We start from the raw sequence: 19,082 nt of genomic DNA, 5'->3' as shown, positions 1-19,082 counted from the left end.
CCTTGGAGATGATTGGGGGTTATACAGCAACATCTGAGGAAGAAAAGAGTTGTTTCTTGAAAGAGAATGGAGGTTGTTTCTCGTAATCAGTTGTGAAATAAATGAGCTCGAATGAAAAGAAAACCAAACATAAAGGGGGTCTACACTCAAACATGTCAACCGAATATTTGAATAGGCCCAGTTGATCGATATTCGTAAATTGGTTGGTGAAAGTGAAAGGCAACGCTACACGGATGCAAGTATTGCGTACAAGCCAACAGCCTGAGGCATTGACTGCCTATACGAGTTTGGGTACTACAATGAACAGGTTAATATATTCAGTATGAAGCAGTCTCATAAACTAATCGCCCCACTCCCCCTAGAATAAAAGCGATAAAATCTACGATATCACTCATTGCAAGTTCAGGCATGATCACATAATACACCTAAACACTAAAATGCAAACTTTGGCTAATTGCTGTATGCTGATAGCTGATGTCCCTTCTGTTGTCCAGCTGCCCTTGCGAAGGAAAATTTTCGGGAATAGTAAAAATGCCCCTACCGCTGTTGCAACCCTGGCTATCCCAACGGTTATATTTAACCAGGTAAAATATTTACCTATTGCTATGGTAAAAACACCATGAGCCCAGTTGTTAACCCTGTAAACTATTTAAGGTCCTAAAATCCAAATACAATGGCTATTCATAATTAACTTTAGAGGCACCTGCCGAAATTACAAAAGTTTATTCCAAACATAAGTGCAGAAGGAGGTAGTTAGTCACGTTATCATATATAAAACAGCCAAAATTTTCTTGTTGGTAGCTAGAAGTCACCATATATCACGTGCTCAATAATATATTGAGAGTGTTCGGTGGTGCTGCAGAGATGTGCACTGAACACCAGAAGCCCAGAGCCAAAGATCCAGCTCCACACTGAGCACCTAAATAATCAGATCGGCTTTCAGTTTCAGATAAAATGAATTGCACAAAACACGAGCAATAATAGCGAAAATATGCAACTTTTCCTTCCTATTACAAATATTTCTTGAGAAAAGGATAGTTTAACAGAATGATTTAATTGTTTATAAAAAAAACTAAAACAAAAGGTATCAGTATTGGTTTATTCTATACTTTTTTGTCACTTGAACTTTTAATAAGCTTACAAGGAATAGCACTCTACATGCATTTAAAAAAGGGCTATAAGGGGGAGTACTCTGCATAGAAAAGAAAAACTAACCTGTCTTCCTGATTTTTTACTTATTAGCTCTCTCATTTTCTCCACTGCATGTATAGAACAAGCCCGCAGTTCAACTTCCTCTTCGGTCCCGGGACCTATTTCTCCACTGGCCTCAATAATACTGGCAAGTGTTGAACTATATTTTAAAACACCAAACTGCCGAAGCACAGCTGGGACAATATAGTCCGCCATTATAGTTAGAGAGTTGATGTCTTTAAACTCGCCATATCCTTGGCCCCTAAATGCACCCCATAAATCTGCAGCAAATATCTGAGCTCTTTTATATAAAAACACCTGGCGGCCTTTGTACACTGAGTGGTCTCTAAAACCTAGAACCAATTAATATTGGAGTCAATGAAAGCTAAAAAGTGTCCTTTGTAGCAATTACAAAAAAAAGTGTCTATAAAGTGGGCATTATGTATTTTGGAACTTGAGTATGAAAGTTGACAAAAGAAGAAAAAAGGCTATACCAGGAAAATGGCGTGCAACAAGAGCAACAAGACTCACAGCGGATTTTCCACAACACTCCACAAGATTGGATGCTTTACCCTCAAAATTTCGTTCTAATTCAATCCCAACCTAGCAATAGAAGAGGGTAATATTATCATCGTAGATAAGATCATCATCGTAGATAAGTTCAAGATGAAAAAAACTTCGATTAACGGTAACATCAGTAATGATTTGCTGTACCTCATGAAGTAACCTAACACGTTCATCTTCCAAAGGAAGAGGTCGAGGCCACCTCAAAAGCTCACGTAGCTGTGGACCTAACATTATGAACTGATTTTTGTCATTATGCTATTCATAGAAAAGCAATTTTTTTAATTGGAAGCACTGAAGCAAGAGAACCAATCATATGAACAGATATAAACGTAGATGTAGATATCTTTTGAAAATATAATGTAAGTTGAGAATATATTCCATATTTGTAATCTCATTTGAACAACTTCAATCTGATTGCTGTTAACACCAAACCAATTTAAGCAAGCACACATGTGCCAAGCATAAATATTGTCCTTGACCTGGCAGCTTAAAATGAACAAAAACTTAACAATGTTCTCTTCATTGTAGGGACCGGACTACCTGTAAGTGATACATAATATAATACACCGACATTTGTCCTACAATGCAATATAGGCCCATACCAACTCTAGTTTAACAACCTCAATATTTTAACAAACCTTAGTTTCAATTGATAATAAAACATGAGCTGACTTGAAGATGAAGTTCTTGACACATTTGTCATTTCCATTAAAACGTGTGCATGAGAATGGATGTATTTTAACAATTGTGTTAATTTGTATACAGACAACACAAGTTCCAACCAGAATTACCAGTGTACTTTTGCAGACGATCGGCATCGAACACAGATTTATCGTTTTGAAGAGCCGCCTTTAACCCAGACGCCAAGTGATCATAACTCAAATCCTTATCTTTTAGCAAATGAGAATTAAAAGAACATAACGGATGGCAAAGTTAAAAACCCAGGATAAAAAATAGATATGTTATAATCCTTGGCAGAACTAATCACTATTTCATGTCTTTGTAAATTAGAATGTCAACTAGATAACCAACCTGCTGATCATCGTAATGAATGGGCAATAAACACCCTCCCCAACCCAGCACCCCAAAATACATAACGAGCGTTCAGTATGATAAAATGGCATATAATTATTCATCATCAGCATGTCAAGGAAATTAGGAATTCAAAAATCAGTTAATCTCCTATGTATTATAAACTTACTGGCAGAGACACTTTATCTAAGTGCTTAATCATTCCTTTTAATTAAAAAAAAAAGAGAGTTTAGTATGCTTTTTTATTCAAATATATCATACAAAGGTTATTTTTTTAAAAATATATTTTTATTAATGACCGATGAATGTGAATTCTATAAGCCAGGGTATTTTATAAAGGCGGCCACTCTACCGAATGCACAACTGACAATTAGTAATATATTAAGCCAATGATACACAGGAACCAAGATGTTGTTGACCGAAACAAATGTTTTTAGAAGTACAACATCAGAGTCACAGATATGAAAATCCAAATTTGCCACCTCTTGCATACTCACAGAACATTTTCACATCTATTAAGTGTCACCAATACATTCTGCACGCATATCAACTTGCTAATTCTCTAACACTGATAAAGCGCTTCTTTATCCACAATACCACGCATATATGCCAACAGTCAAAAACGGAAACACCAGGCATAAGAAACCATGTCCCCTTACTTTCTACCTACTCTGGTAAACTCAATTCAGTGTGACCAGTAAAATGCAACCAGAACGTGACAGATAAATTTGAACATCTTTCAGAAAAATATCAATTAAAAATAAATTTACAAAAACAGAGGACTATTAACACCCTAATTAAGGTACCGGAGGAATTAATTAATCACAGTCCTTCGACAAAAACAAAAACCGAACGTACCAGGCCAGAAGCAAAAATTTAAAGCGTCCAACACGAACAAGTACTGAACGGTGAGTGGTCCATTATCAAAATAGTGAATCCCTTCAAAATCCCACTCAACCTTGGGAATGGACTCAATGGTGTTAACCACTTTCTCAATTCCTGAAAACGAAAGCAACAAGGCAAATACGTATTCTCATTTGTTTTTGTTTTAATTTTAGTCTTCGGAATGCACAAGCTGAAGCATTCAAGATGAAAAAACGAAGGCGCAAAATGAACGGCATTAGTCGGAGGCTAAACCTGCAGAGTCGACGACAACGTGAGAGGAGCAGCTAGCGACCCAGGCAGAGGTAACCCTAACGTCGTCCATGGAGTTTTCAAGCGGAGGAGCCCAATGCGGCGTGCGTATGTTAGTGTTTGGTGAACCCTAAACGAGAAAGTTTGAAAAATGAAGGAATATATAGGGTAGGCGCGAGGTTAGGGAGTGCGTTCAGTTTACCTGTTTGGAAGTTTCGCGGGTTTTGATGCTGAATGGGAGGGGTGGCGTTAGCGTCTTTTCCATGTGGGCACTTTTGGCGCTCAGAGTCTGAACCTGACCCTTTTTCTGTTTCCCGTATGTTGGAAAGTTTTTGGGCCATTTTAAGCATAAGCAGGATAAAGTCCCCATAACCCTCCACAACCATAGACCAGACCCAACCATATCACGTGATCCATGGCTCGCTCCCCCACCTTTGCCTTCCAGTATGGCCGGCATGGGATTTTTGCACGTTTTTTACCCGCGGAGGACTGTTTAGTAAACAGCATCAATTATAAAAGTATATAATATAAATACTATACAAAAATAAAGTAAAAGTAAGATTAAATTTTGTTTTTATGTTAAAACAATATAAGAAATAATATTATTTTTTACATTTTTTTCAGGATAAATACTTGTAGAGAAGATAATAGATTTTATAAAAATTATAATTTTTTTGTTTATAGAAAACAGCTTTATTTAAAATCAAAATCAAAATTTCCATTTTTAACTATTAATTTTTAAATATTTAATAAAAATATACATGTTTTATCTTTTATTTTTTACCAGACAATTATAAATTGAGAAGATATTTATTTCTTGAAATAAAGGTATTTTTAAATAATCTTAAATAAACGTTTTTTATGATAATTTATTAAAATTATTACTTTTTTAATAAAATATATTTACGTTATATTTTGTATGAATAATATTTGTGTCCCTTTTTTAATGAAAATACTTTACTTGGATACCAAGTCAATCTTCCCCCTCCCCCTCTAAAAAAAATGTTAAAGGTAAATCTACTGCTGACTTGAAAATTAGTATGTAGTCCTGTATTTTAAAATTAACGTGATCAAGATATCAAAGGGCTCCTTAGAGTGATTGAAAGTTTTGTGCTTTTTTCAATAAAAAATAAAATAAGGCGTACTTGAGCATATAATGAAATTAAAAATAGTTTTGTATTTAATTTTCAAAAATTTTATCAATTTTTTAAATTGTACTATGTAGTTTTCACTTTTTTATAATTGACTAATTTGCACAAACTAATATAAAATGTTAAAAATAATTGTTTAAAAACAGTATTATAACATTATATTCTTATCATCATCTAACACTTTGAACTTAATCCAACTAACAAGATGTACATTTGTTTGTTTTAAGTTTGTATTTTTTTAATATGTAAAAAAAAAATCAATGAATAATGCCTTAACTATATTTTATATTTTATTGTTTAAGATTTCTGCACACATGTTAAAAAGTTTTACTTATTGCAAGATATTATCACATTTTGAATAAAATATCTCTATTCATTATCTTTAACTATTTTATTATTTTTCAATTAAAAAGTAGATAAAAGTAAGAAACAAAATTAATTAAAAATAAAATTAATGATACTACTTTTAACTAAGAGGATTTGATATTTTCTCTTACACGTGGAATAATTTAATAATCTTATTACTTTTATATTGACAAATAATAAAATTAGTAATTTAGTTAAAAAAAATATTAATACTTTCTCATCTTTAATAAATTAAAAAAATTATCACATTAATATTAATATAAATAAAGTATATAATACTTTTTCAATTTTATAAATACCACAACAAACACCTTAATTAAATTGAGTTTCATTCGTAGTCATCGAATAAGAACACAAGTAAAAAAAATTAAAATCTAAAACTAAAAAAACTTTCGGATCAATCCTAACGGATTTTAAAAAATAAGGAAGAAATAAGATTTTATCAAATATTGCAATAATTTATATTATTGTGTAATTTTTAATACATCGATTCGTTTAATTTTTATAAAAAAAATAATATATAAATTTATATTATTTCTCTAAAAATATTTGTTAAAAATTGTATATATATACTTTTTACTAATTTTACAAATATGATAAAAATAACAACTATTTCATAAAAACTAAAAAGTATCGTGCACTTTTTTAATTCGGGGTCAAATCATAAATTAGGATTGAAATTTTAAGGTTTATGCTCAACAAGTGTGAAAATTTATTAGAAAAGAGAATTGTTTTTATGATAAAAGAATTTACAGTATCAGTTGTGAAAAATGATGGAGAGTAAGAGGTTAAGAAAAAATATAAATAACATGTTGGTGTGAAATTGTAATTGTAACAATAAATACAATGTATAATTTGTTTATTACTATATTTATCAATTTTTATTACAGTTAGTAGTTTAAAAGCTGAGTTTAATACAGACCTTACGTAAGATCTGTAAGGTCAATGTACGAAGAAAGATAGTGATATTTGTTTAGTCTCTATTACTTAATGCAGTCTTAGTGTGGAAGAACTTGACTAAATGTGGATTGACGATTCCCTCATAAGTTTGTGAGTTGTTAAGATGAGAACATATTGCATCCTGTTTTGCATAGTGATGTCTCTATAAAAATGTAGTACATAATGTTTAAATAGTTTGGTGTTAGTTTATGCTTATCTAAAAATTTCCATAAAACATTACTAAGTATATGTGAAATTCAATGTAGAAAAAAAAAATAAAAGAGAGTTATAATGATACAATTTATGGTAATAGTATGACAGAATAATATTATCTTGAATAATAATTTATTAAATATTTGATTTTATTAAAAATCGTTATTGGAAGTGTTCATAAGAAAATCAATTGTATATGTTAATTAAATTAATAATTTCTTAATATGTATTGTTAATTTTTTATAAAATTATAATGGATTAGAATACTTATTGTATTGTAAATTTAATTTGTCCTTAATACATGTCATTTTGAAGTCACTCGTATCATCTCAAATTAATAACATTTGAATAAAAATTGAAATAACTTAATTGTTGCCTAATACTATTTTAACAACTTTCTAATTCACGTGACAAACTTATTTAAGCAAAACAAGCACCATCTCACAGTAATTAAAATACACACATATTTCGATCTATAATAAGTGTATTAAACAACAAAACTCAACATTTATACGTGAAAGAAGAACCTTTCTAAAAGAAAATATTATTCGTGCTCCTGAATCATCATAGTTTCAACCAAGCGAAATATAACACCTATTTATATTAAATAACTGGCACAATGTGAATGGTAGTTTCGGAACCACCTAAAAATTCCTCTTCCAAAAGAGGATTACCGTGTATTAAAGTTTTTGATAAACTTGTTTTTTGATAATGAAGTTTTTTCATTCTATACTATAAGATTATGTATCCCGTGAGAACCACTTAACACAATGTTTAAACAAATAACTTTTTTTTTCATTTGACATTTTGGGCTCTGTATTTTTATATTAAAAATTTGTTCACATTCTAGATTTTATAAAATGTCATTATTTAAAATATTATTATATCATTGACCTATTATATTAGTTATCTTATTTATTATTATTATCTATCAAATAAAATTAATTTTTAAAGATAAAATAAAAAACTAGTTATTTATTATACTCATAAAATATATATTTTTCTCATATGTAACATTACATGTAATAAGAAGAGATTTTTTATTGAAATATTTTTAATTCAATGTAGTTCAGTATATTAATACTATTTAATACTGGAACTTTTAATAATTTTTTTTATCAGGTGCATTTTCTATACAAGTGAAAAGAATGTTTATAAAATACAAGAAAGAGAAATGTTTATTAAAATGAAAAAATGAAAAAATGAAAAAAAAACTAATATTTTTTCTAAAAAAACATCTTATTAAAAAGACTTAAAAAACTATAGAGAGTAAAGTTGTCCGAAATTCCCAATTGCCTTGATATTTTACTTGGAGAAGTCCATAGCTATTTTACTTTTTCTTATATTTATTTTTGGGCCTTTCCATCGTGAAAGATATTTTATTTTATAATGAGAAACAAAAGGGGTTGGATGTGTGAAGAAGACATAGAAGGCCTTGCTGCAACTTTTTTCGCATTTGCGATTTGATGGCCATTAGGCCCTTCCAATTCCAATCGACCTTTTCGCGCGATAGATTACTCTCTCTCTTCAGCACTTGCCATTCCCTTTCCTCCAACAACTTTCCGTCATCTTCCCTCCTCCGTCGCTTCGCTGCGTCCGCGGCGGCTTCGCTCCGTCAGCACTCTCATCATCCGGCGCTGCCGTCACCTCCACCTAACACCCTGGCTCACAAGATTGCAAAAGCCACTCGCCGCCCTGGCGCCACCTCTAAGGCCAGAGTCTATGCCGATATCAACGTTGTTCGCCCCAAGGAATATTGGGACTACGAGTCCCTTTCCGTCCAATGGGGGTAATAACGAATAATCCAATCCTAACCACAATTAATTATATTTTTTGGATTTTTATTTATTTATTATGTTGTTATTGGTGTGAGTTTCAGGGAGCAAGATGATTATGAGGTTGTGAGGAAGGTGGGAAGGGGGAAATACAGTGAGGTGTTTGAGGGTGTTCACTGCACGGATAATGAAAAATGTGTCATCAAGATCCTCAAACCCGTGAAGAAGAAGAAGGTGAATCGTGGCATTGACGTTTCCTTTTCTGTGCAATTTTGTTTTTCATTTTGATGAATGGTTGTCGCTTTTCATGTGGTGTGTGGTGAGTGAATTGCTGTATGCTCAAGTATCAAGTAATCATTAATATTGCTTTTCATGTGGTGTTTGGAAAGATGTCCATGGGTTTATATCGTTTAAAAGAAAATAAGACAGTGCAGCTATTTGTTTCTAGTTCTGTAGCGGTTTATGGATATTGGATAGTGTACTCCATTATACCTGTGGCTTTGTTGTCTGAACTTTAAACCATTAATCCATCATTTTTTTTCGATTTTCTTTTTAAGAGTTGCTAAGATGATGACTTAGTTTTAATTAAAACAATCTTTTTTTTCTCTTTCTCAGGCACTAGAGGAGTTTATGCATCTTCGTTCTAAATGCAACTGTCATGCTTCAATCTGTGACATAAATTCTCTTATGGAAATGAATGGTGTGCTGTGACTTAAAATTCTTCAACTTGCTGTGTATATAGAGAGAGGGAGTCAGAGTAGTTTCTTTAGATTTTGGATGTGAATGACCATGCAAGTAGTCGTAGTGATAGAGATTAGTTCTTGAAGGCTATCCAGTTATTTGTTTTGTTGTTTAAAGTGCAATTTCCGTACAACCTGTAAGAGTTGTGTTATGCCCCTTTCTCATCTTCTGGCTATATATATATGTACAAAATTGTTTACTTGTTTCTGAATTGGAATGCAGATCAAGAGGGAGATCAAAATATTGCAGAATCTTTGTGGAGGGCCCAATATTGTAAAATTAATTGACATTGTTAGAGACCAGCAATCAAAGACCCCAAGCTTTATATTTGAATATGTTAATAACACCGATTTTAAAGTGCTCTACCCTACCCTGTCAGATTATGATATACGATATTATATCTATGAACTTCTAAAGGCAAGTTCTTATGCTCTCATGTTTAGTAAAGAACATAACACCTATAATTTATTTTTGTAGTCATTATATTTTTTTTCTGTATTGCTGGGCCCAAGACATGCTAATGTTTCGTAACCGTAATAAGGTTATTTGATGTGATTTTATATTTGGAGACTTGAATTAGATAGCAATTGAGCCATTTGCTGCATAGATTTGATGAAGAAGCTTTCGTATACAGATTAAGAACATGTATTGGTTGGTTTCTTGGAATTTGAAATCTCAGGATGGACCTGGGTTGTGTAAGGGTTTTAGTAGAACTTAATTTTGCTCCATAAGTTCTCTTGTGTTATGCGCAATATAACAACAATAAATATACAATAACAGTTCAGATTTATTTCCTTTCTTCTCTTGAAATCTATTTAGTTTAACAAAGCCTTCTTGTTAGAATGGTTTGCATACAGAAACTTAATTATCCATTCATATGTTCCATGAAATAACACAGCTTTTTATACATATATCTCTGATTGTGATTCTTCAATAAATGCTTGTTTCTTGATGTTGTACTTTTAGTATTAATGGTCTTTTAAATGCCTTTCAATTCTGACTATGCCTGATTGGATGTATGCATCACGTTGGCTTCTGCAGAATTTAATGTCCAGGATCCATGACTCTGACAACTCTGTTGACAGTTTTACCAAACTATAATGTCTTGACTGGAAGAATAACATTACAAAGAATGCTTGCAAAAGACAGTGTATCTACATCTAAATATGTTTTCTGATGTGTGTCCTATGACTTCTCTTATTGGTATATTTAGTATACATGCTCTTAAATCCTGATTGGTGCATGCCTTATTTTACTTAGTTGAGTTTTTGATTTATATAATTGCAGTAGTTTCCTTGTCAACTCATCCTTTTTTACCAATTATTTGTGGCCTTCAACTTCAAAGAGTTAAGTTTTGTGAAACTTTTCATTCAGGCACTGGATTACTGCCATTCACAAGGAATCATGCATCGAGATGTAAAGCCACATAACGTAATGATTGACCATGAGCAACGTAGGCTTCGCCTTATAGATTGGGGACTTGCAGAGTTCTATCATCCTGGGAAAGAATATAATGTTCGCGTTGCCTCAAGGTTTTTATGTCTCTTTTGATTCAGATGATTTATAAATTTTAAAAAATAAATTCATCTAATCAGGTTCAGTAGATGAAAATTTTGGTAAGCTGGGATATTTTTTGTAGGCCCAAAATGAAAAGGGGTTTGGTTTTGAAAACTATTGCTTTTGTTTGTAAATGGCTGATGACGTTGCCCTCCATAGACTTCATCAATCTTCATTCTTCATTATAGAATTAGGTTACAGAGGAAAATATGGTTTACACAATTGTGCCCAAGTAGGTGGGATGCCAACCTTGGTTATCAATCTTGAATAGCAATGCATGTTTCTTGACCTCAAAAATGCTATAGCAGGATGGCTGCAATTCTGAAACTTTTCATACAGATTAAATAATTTGCATTTATACTATATGGTATGTACATACAAATGCTCAAAAATAAAAATAAAAATTGTCAATGTTCATTACAGATTCATAATTAACAGTACAAAGTCATAGGCTGAATGCAAAACATGCAAGGAAAGAACAAAATAAGTCAAGGAAACAAACAAGTTTGAGCCTCTACTACTATAGAGACGAAAATAAGTTAAAACATAACTCTGACAAGACAAAATACAAAAATTAGAATAGAATGTTAAAAACCAACTAAAACCAAAGAAAAAGAGAATAAAAAAGAGGACAAGGAGAGAACAATGCCAACCTGCAAGTGAGTGAGAACAAAGGGAAAGACAAAGTATTTGACCAGAAAATGAAGAGTTTATGGACACTTAGTGTGGGTTTGTCGGAAACCACTAGGTGTAGGCCAGAATATACCAGGTCATGGTCAAGACTCGAAGTTGCTGGAGAGCAATGGGTTGGAGGGGTCATGCAATAGCCAACATGGAAGAGCACATAGGAGACTAAGTTGAGCATAGACCCCCAAATGACTTAGGTCAAGGGTAAACAAGAGTTTTTCGAGATGCCTTCCTGTAGTGCTGCTAAAGCACTATGGACAGCCACTAATAAAAAATGCTCTGTGATACAAACTTTGTCCAGTATGCACTGCTACACTACCGTAGCATGCTATCGATAAGTGTGCCCACCGTGCATTCCTTGCATCTCACTTAGCCCTTGGAAATTTATTTCTCAAGGATATGCCTCTTTCAAACCACTTATTTCTTTAGAAGTAGCTAATAACGATTGAATTAAATCTTGGGAGGATATTTGGCTAGGATATATTTCTTTTAAGATTACATATTCCTTGCGTATATAGCCTTTATTCTTTTCATCAGTCCTCTTCCTTTTGGAATACTTGGGGCTCCAATATTCCTGAAACTTACTTTTTTTTATATAGGAAATTGAATATGCAAACTTCTGAGGCGGTGTCCCTTATGATTTGTTTGATTTTGTCCATTTTTTCTTCTAACTTGTATGGGACAACTAGGAATTTTACTCTTTTGGTGTGTTTTCATGTAAATACTTATTCCGGTTTTTCAAAATTTCACTTACACTTGAAAGCGTGAAAGTTCCTTAGATAGACACTGGTTCAGAATATAGAGATTAACAGAAAATGAGAAAAAATGTATCAATATCATTATTCTACTCTAGATCAATGGAACCCGGAGTGAAGAATAGCATAAAATATTAAATCTGCAGGAATTTGAGAGCTTGGTGTCTCCCTTGTGGAGCCTTACTTTGGATTGTTATTCAAGTCCTTGTGTCATTTCGCTTAGATGATCCTTACTTAGTACATTTTGAATGTAGAATAGAGCTTATTGCCTCATGTTTGAACTGTCAACAATTTGCATGGGAAGTCTCTTATTGTATGTAAAGGATGAATATTTGAGTTTATATAATGCATTATTCTTCATTTATTTTACTGCAGTCTGCATATGCGGATAATTGGAACTACTGTAGTAACTGTGACCAGCTTCTTGATGTTTCAAAAACAAAGTAACTAGATTTGTGTGTGATCATACATGATTTTTTATCTTCTTGCTTCTTATTTGAATATGATTTTCTTAAAGATTTCAATTTATTACTTGCCTACAAGAAACTGTTATTTTGTACTTTTTCTTTATACATGCATTGTTTGTAGATATTTCAAAGGCCCTGAGCTTCTTGTTGATCTTCAAGACTATGATTACTCTCTAGATTTATGGTCTCTCGGTTGTATGTTTGCTGGAATGGTAAGGGGTGTTCTTTCCTTAAACTGTATTTCAATTATTTTTTAGGGTTTAGCCTGGTTCTTGATTGCAGGTTAAGCCTTTACATTTTTCACCAAGGCCTGATATATAAATTTCTCTTTCTAAAATCCATTTAAAGGTGTAGTCTTCTGCTATGCTTACCAGGTGCTTATGTTTTTACAGATATTTCGTAAGGAGCCATTCTTTTATGGACAGGATAACTATGATCAACTAGTCAAAATAGCCAAGGTTGGTGAAGAGATTGTGAACTCGACTTGGTGGAGCCTGTGCCAGATTTTATGGTTGATTTGTGTTTTTAGGAGATAATTTATTGGTGCATTTGCTTTGGATCAAGCATTTATTTTTTATAACCTGTTTCAGCCTTGGGGATGTTGCAGTTGTCCATTGTTACTCGCATATTGCATGACTCTCCTTCACCCAGGGATTTTTACAGTTGTTTATTAATCTTTTATGTGTAGCAGAGTTTCTACCCCTTGTGGATTTTTTTGTTGATCTTTTTTCTTTTTTAAAGAAATAAAAAGTGTCATTCTTGGCCTCAGAATTTCTATCTTCTGTTTCGAACTGATGCCATATTTTTCTGGTCATGATCATGCAGAATGTTTGCTTCTGCAAATATTTTTTAATAATTATCTCTGCCTTCAAAACCAACCTGAATGTTTTCTGGTGTAAAATCTTGCATATTTAAGAGATCAAGGCCAAAAATCGTTGATTGATGATGTGCTTTTTTGCCCTGCTGCACTAGGTACTTGGAACAGATGAATTAAAAGCATATCTGCACAAGTATCGCATAGAATTGGACCCGCATCTTGCAGTGCTTGTTGGAAAGTTAGTTTCAGGATTTTCACAATTATATATATTTGTTGCTTTTGCTTGCTAACTATTATTTAAGTTTTGACTAATAAAATGCTCGTATACTGTGTGACAGGCATGGCCGGAAGCCATGGGAAAAGTTCATTAATGCAGATAATCAACACTTGGCTGTTCCTGAGGTAAAATTCATTGAAATTATATCGGTTGAGAATACCATATGGTCATTGATTTTCTTTCTAAATTTACCTTTTCTGTTTTCAAAGGCTGTTGACTTTGTTGATAAGTTACTGCAGTACGATCACCAAGAACGGCCCACTGCAAAAGAAGCTATGGTACAATTCTCAAACCTTTGGTATCTTTATCATTGCAATAAGTTTAGTGACACATTTCTTAAGATATGCTAATCTGAGCACACTGATCTAATCGATCTTTGACCTCGGACTTCAGGCTTCTAATATGATTTGGCTGTAGCTACTAGTTTTGTCTGCTGTCTGAGTCCTGTCATGTTAATTTCTTTCTCCTTTGTGGATGAAATTCTGCATGGAATGTGTTAATCCTAGCCCTTCCTGCGACACAATTATTTGACAATATAAACAAATACTCAATGCTATGCAGGCCCACCCTTACTTCAATCCAGTCAGAAATGCAGAAAGCAGCAGAAGTCATACACGACGTTGAGTTGCTGATGCTTGTTGTGAGATATGGTGCTTGCTTTTAGTCAGGGGCGTCTTCTCTTCTTCCTCTTAATGATCGAACTCTCAATTCTGGGGGATTCTGCCCCTATTTTGCTGTGCAACCCCAGTTTCTTTAACTTTCTACCTCGAGGCTCCTGCTCCCCTTTTCTGGGAAAAATCCAGGTTTCATTGGTTTCAAATTTTTTTGCGCTCCAAATTCGGGAATGAATTCGTATTCAATCGTGAAAGTTCATATGCCTGTGTTTGTTTTAGCTGTCAAGCCAAATTTCAAAGTTTCATGTTATCTTGTAGTCTTAAAGAAATGTAAACAATTCTGCAAGTTTTTTTGGTTCTACATAACTAGATATTCTCATTTTTTTTCTTAACCAGTTCTCGTTACCTTTTCAAACATCTTGTATGAAATGTTCAATCTGTTGGAGCGTTCAGTGGGGATAATGCTAATATAATACTAATTGTAAGCCTATAGAGACAAATGGAAAATCTTCCAGCGTGGCAGTTGGATTTCAGGGTTCGTTTAGCTTTCTTTCACTTTATCTTCATTTTGCTGTTTGCTAAGGGATCACCAATGGCCAATTTTGTAGATCAGTTAATTTTAATGTACTATCATTTTAATTTTTTTTAATACTATTAATTAATTAAAAATAAATTCTAAAGTAATTATCATAAAAGTTAATAGTTTTTAATTATATAATAATTTATGATTGAATGATAGAATAAAAAAACTATATTATTATTAATGACTTTTAATTAAATTCATATAAAATAGAAAAGGATGGATTACAATAAAATAGAATATAATGCAGTAATATTAGACTTTATTATTTGAATTGTTTAAAATATAAAGCTAAAATAAGGCTTAATGACGTGTTCTTTATTCTATGTCATCGAATTTATTGTCTTTCTTTGCTATTGCGATGTGAAATAGAATTTTTTTTCATCCACTGTCGTCCAAGTTTAAGTTTATGGTAAGCTGTTGGTTCTTTGGGTATAAAATAATTTTTTTTGGTCGAGATAAAAAAAAGTCTTTATATCGTTAACATTTAAATTAAGCATAGTTGGAGTTTTTCCTATCTATTACCATATTCATGTGCTTTTTCAAGAGTGACTTGATTTTAGATTTTATATGATGTATGCTTTATTTATTTTGAAGCATTTTCTTTTTATTTATATTTTTAAAAGTTTACGTGGATTAAAAATAACGTGCATTACTTTTTTTTAAAATTTGGTCCGAGCAATACACGTTGCTTATATAAAATAGCATGTCAAACGGATGCGCCCCTTTTTTCCCATTAATGCCATTGGTTTAAAACCCGTCCAACTCCGAGTCCAAGGTAAAATTAGTTGTGTTTTTCTTCGGCTATTGGGTCTATTTAGTGTTGTTCATGACGGATTACTTACCTTTGGTTCAATCAATGAGGTAAATTAGTCGAGATGTGCACATAAACTAATCAAGATACTAGCTAACAACGACTTTCATTTAAAAGGTTTAGAATTGGTGTGTGCCAGAAGTGACGAAGAAGGCAACTCAACTCTTTATATTATTATTGTTGCTGCTGTTAATTTTAATAATAATATAATGCCATCGAATGTTATTGTTTACCAATGTTTTCTCCCCAAATTTTGGGTCACTAATGGCTAAATATATGTTAATGTCTTTCTTTTATATCTATTCTGACCGAAAGTATCCATGAAAAGGGTTGTTGTACAAGTCAATGTGTAACCAAGGGTACGTAGGTTCAACCTTCTTGCGCACTCAATTTATGCTTCTTCTGAATTTTAAAATTTGCGATCGAAAATGCCGTGCCTTTTTTCGTTGACACTCAGTCGCACGGTACTTATTTTTAGCGTAAGTATATTAAGGAAAGACTATTCATTTTTTTTTTCTTTTTCTTTTTGGGTGAAAGAAGAAAGACCATTCGTTTCAACCATTTATAATATAACTTCATATAATTTGTTAGGAAAAGGTTAATACTTTTTAAAACATTTATTGAGAAAGCGAAAGAAAAAAATGTTATTAATACATTCTTTATTTTGATTTTTAATATATTTTTAAAATAATTTTCAATTTTTTATTTATTAATGTCCTACCTACAATATTAGCTAATTAATAAGACCTAATTTATGATTATCCTGGAGTATCCTTATTGATTCTAAGTTGAAAAAAAGTTAATTTCGAGTCCTTGCATGTGATTATAATATGTGCATAAATTAATCTAATTACATATTTTTAAATTAGAGAATGTATTTTTTTTATTGAAATGTATGAGGATTAATATTTTTAGTATGGATTTTAAAGCATACATTACAAAATTATATATAATAGTTTTTTATTAAAAATAAAAAATATCATAAATTACAAAAAGTTAGTAACATTGAAATTTTTAATAAAAAATTATTTATTTTAAATTATTATATATTCCTAAATACATGTCAGAAATATTCGATTCTCTAGTTAGAAAACAAAGAAGTGGGAAGTTGTAGAATGGAATCAATTCCTAACTTTACTTGAAAGAAAAGTCAGAACCAAGCCAGCCCCATTGATGACAATGTTCCTTTCATTTATTGTGGAACTCGCTGACCTATGCAGCTATGTTCGTTACGAAGTAGGTAATATACTAAGGAAATAGGGCACTCTCACACAATTACATCATACAATGAATGCAGACCAACAACGACTCTTTTTTTTTCTCCTTTCCATGGTCTAACATAAATAATAGTAGTAGCATGTGATGTAGTAATGGAAACTAATATTGTTGTCTGAAATTAGCACGGGTAATTAACATAAAGAAGTTATTAATTAGTAATACTGTTTAATATGGGTTAAAGTAAAATAAAATTTAATTAAAATATACTGATATATTAAAAAGAATCTCTAATTTTTTCTAATAATATATTATATATCAGTAAAATTTACGTTAAGATATATTATTTTTTTTAAATGCAGATTTATAATATCTTTTAAATATTTTTTTAATTCTTTAAGCAGTATCTAACATTTTCCTCACCATAATGTCTCTTTTTAAGTTGTCTGTTCTTAGTTAGATATTCTTGTTAGAGATATACATTGTTAATTTTTTTAAGCATACATTATAATTTATTGGCAGAAGTAATACTTTATTTCTGTAACTTGTTATTTTAATTTGGTTTTATAACTTTTTTGTTTTATTTGTTATTTCTTCAAACTTCATTTTAAAGGATTAAATCGAAATAAAAAATAAATTTGAAAAAATAACACAAAATAAAAGAGTTAGAAGGTCACACTAAAATAAAATAAAAAAGGTTAAAGTACTAATTTTGTTCATTTTTTTTACAGAACAATAACACTATAAGAATAATTGAGGAAAAGGAAAAAACATTCAAACGAGTGATACAAAACGAAACATTTGTATGTTCATTACTTACAAATAAATTCAACAATGTAAAATTTTATTTAACTGAATATATTTTATCAAAACTGTAATGTTATAGTTTTTTTTTTCTTTATATGGTACTTTAATTATTCTAGTGACTTGGGAGCATATGTTCTATATTCATTATTTAAACAAAGGATAAAGAAGTGAGGAGAAGACAAAGGGATCATACATATAAAAAGTATGTTTAATTTAAAAAAAAAAACAGCTTATAATAATTTTAATTGATTACAATAACATTTATCAAAAGATAATAAAGTAAACTATTATCAACAGGGAACCAAAATAGATGATTTGAATTTTCTAACGATTAACCTCTTATTAACTGTTGAAAAGGTGATATTGATGAGAGAGCAGGAGATCCAAAAGACAAAGATCCCTACCTCAGTAGAAAGCGACAGACCAGAGTCTCCAACCCAAAAATAATAGGGGCAAGAGTCCTACCCTTCTCCCTTGTCGGGAATTCATGTGCCCTTCCTTTTTAAAGTATAATATTTTCATCGCATGATCACTTCTATTCTTATTTGGATCCTCTCATGCATTCTCTCTTGTTCAAGTGCACTATCGTTTAAAACATTATACCAATTAACAAAAATATTATTTAACATCTCTTGTTAAGTAAAAATTTAACTGTCGCCAGATTAAATACATAGGTATAATAAATTGTAAATGGAATAAAAATGAACAGTAATTTGAATTCAAATGTTCATACTTTAGGATAGAAATACGATTTAATTTTCTTTTCATTTAGATAAAATTTGAACCATTATGAGCGAGATATTAATTTAACTTTTAATTTTAATTTGTTATTCATAATGTATAGGTAAATAAATCAAGCTTTACTTTCATTATCGTTTATCATATTATGATATTGTTTTAAAAGTTAGTGACACTTCTCGTTTAAAATAATTCAATTAATATTTTTGTGAAACTTGAATTAAACAAGATTATGAACACAGATGTTTAATTTTAAAAGTGGTTTTTAATATTTACAATTTTAATAGTTACATTATTATTGTACATTTTTACATTTTTTAAAATGAAAATTTAAAATAATATTTTTTTAAACTTTCAAATATCAAGTTAATCAATAATATCACTTGTTTTTGGCTATAATGTTAAATATTGTATTGATAATGAAACTGTGAAAATAGAAAAGAATTTTAGAACTAATTTTAATCATATAAAAACATTAACTTCATCTAAAATATTTATTATATTAAAAATATAAAATTACAGTAAATATTTTTATAAACTATTTTTAAATGGATAAAATTATTCATAAAAACTAAGATTAACGTCTTAATATTATTTATATGCAATGACTTTAAAGCTTTTGTTAACAAATATTTCAAGAATATT

The 19,082-nt window shown here is 31.1% G+C and overlaps 2 protein-coding genes across 6 annotated transcripts; one reads left to right on the top strand and one right to left on the bottom strand.

Annotated features, from left to right (window-relative positions):
• Nucleotides 1-365: 365 nt before the first annotated feature.
• On the bottom strand, nucleotides 366-4,328 carry LOC113869609 (queuosine salvage protein-like). Of its 4 annotated transcripts, none has more exons than XM_027506030.1 (8): nucleotides 4,127-4,256; nucleotides 3,928-4,054; nucleotides 3,649-3,789; nucleotides 2,550-2,648; nucleotides 1,906-1,982; nucleotides 1,686-1,794; nucleotides 1,216-1,544; nucleotides 366-911 (listed from the first exon to the last, which is right to left on the bottom strand). In XM_027506030.1, exons 1-8 carry the CDS (start codon nucleotides 4,187-4,189, stop codon nucleotides 819-821), a joined length of 1,038 nt encoding a protein of 345 aa, XP_027361831.1. In that variant the 5' UTR covers nucleotides 4,190-4,256; the 3' UTR covers nucleotides 366-818. The 4 variants fall into 4 exon arrangements, with proteins under 4 accessions (XP_027361831.1, XP_027361830.1, XP_027361832.1 ...); XM_027506029.1 differs by having other exon boundaries at nucleotides 549-919; nucleotides 4,127-4,328; XM_027506031.1 differs by having other exon boundaries at nucleotides 585-919; nucleotides 1,216-1,472.
• Nucleotides 4,329-7,993: 3,665 nt separating this feature from the next.
• Nucleotides 7,994-14,860, top strand: LOC113869777 (casein kinase II subunit alpha-2-like). 2 transcript variants are annotated; one of them, XM_027506247.1, is made up of 10 exons: nucleotides 7,994-8,382; nucleotides 8,473-8,602; nucleotides 9,332-9,526; nucleotides 10,484-10,641; nucleotides 12,697-12,787; nucleotides 12,968-13,033; nucleotides 13,548-13,630; nucleotides 13,731-13,794; nucleotides 13,879-13,947; nucleotides 14,231-14,860. In XM_027506247.1, the coding sequence occupies exons 1-10, from the start codon at nucleotides 8,060-8,062 to the stop codon at nucleotides 14,291-14,293; spliced, it is 1,242 nt and encodes a 413-aa protein (XP_027362048.1). In that variant the 5' UTR covers nucleotides 7,994-8,059; the 3' UTR covers nucleotides 14,294-14,860. The 2 variants fall into 2 exon arrangements, with proteins under 2 accessions (XP_027362048.1, XP_027362050.1); XM_027506249.1 differs by lacking the exon at nucleotides 9,332-9,526.
• Nucleotides 14,861-19,082: the final 4,222 nt, after the last annotated feature.

The sequence above is a fragment of the Abrus precatorius genome, unplaced genomic scaffold (genome assembly GCF_003935025.1).
Source record: "Abrus precatorius isolate BTA unplaced genomic scaffold, Abrus_2018 Scaffold6, whole genome shotgun sequence".
In the NCBI taxonomy this organism is placed as follows: Eukaryota; Viridiplantae; Streptophyta; class Magnoliopsida; order Fabales; family Fabaceae; genus Abrus; species Abrus precatorius.
Note: the sequence above shows the minus strand (reverse complement) of the source record. Positions and strands in the feature narration are given on the sequence as shown.

What these genes read in the sequence shown, in the direction of transcription:
- LOC113869609 (XM_027506029.1), bottom strand. Translation starts at nt 4,327, where the DNA reads ATGGTTGGGTCTGGTCTATGGTTGTGGAGGGTTATGGGGACTTTATCC. An exon ending in CCCGCGAAACTTCCAAACAG is followed by an intron (nt 4,055 to 4,126) that starts GTAAACTGAACG and finishes TTTCTCGTTTAG; the next exon opens with GGTTCACCAAACACTAACAT. An exon ending in CGTTGTCGTCGACTCTGCAG is followed by an intron (nt 3,790 to 3,927) that starts GTTTAGCCTCCG and finishes TTTCGTTTTCAG; the next exon opens with GAATTGAGAAAGTGGTTAAC.
- LOC113869777 (XM_027506247.1), top strand. Translation starts at nt 8,060, where the DNA reads ATGGCCATTAGGCCCTTCCAATTCCAATCGACCTTTTCGCGCGATAGA. An exon ending in GTTGTATGTTTGCTGGAATG is followed by an intron (nt 12,788 to 12,967) that starts GTAAGGGGTGTT and finishes ATGTTTTTACAG; the next exon opens with ATATTTCGTAAGGAGCCATT. An exon ending in CTTGCAGTGCTTGTTGGAAA is followed by an intron (nt 13,631 to 13,730) that starts GTTAGTTTCAGG and finishes ACTGTGTGACAG; the next exon opens with GCATGGCCGGAAGCCATGGG.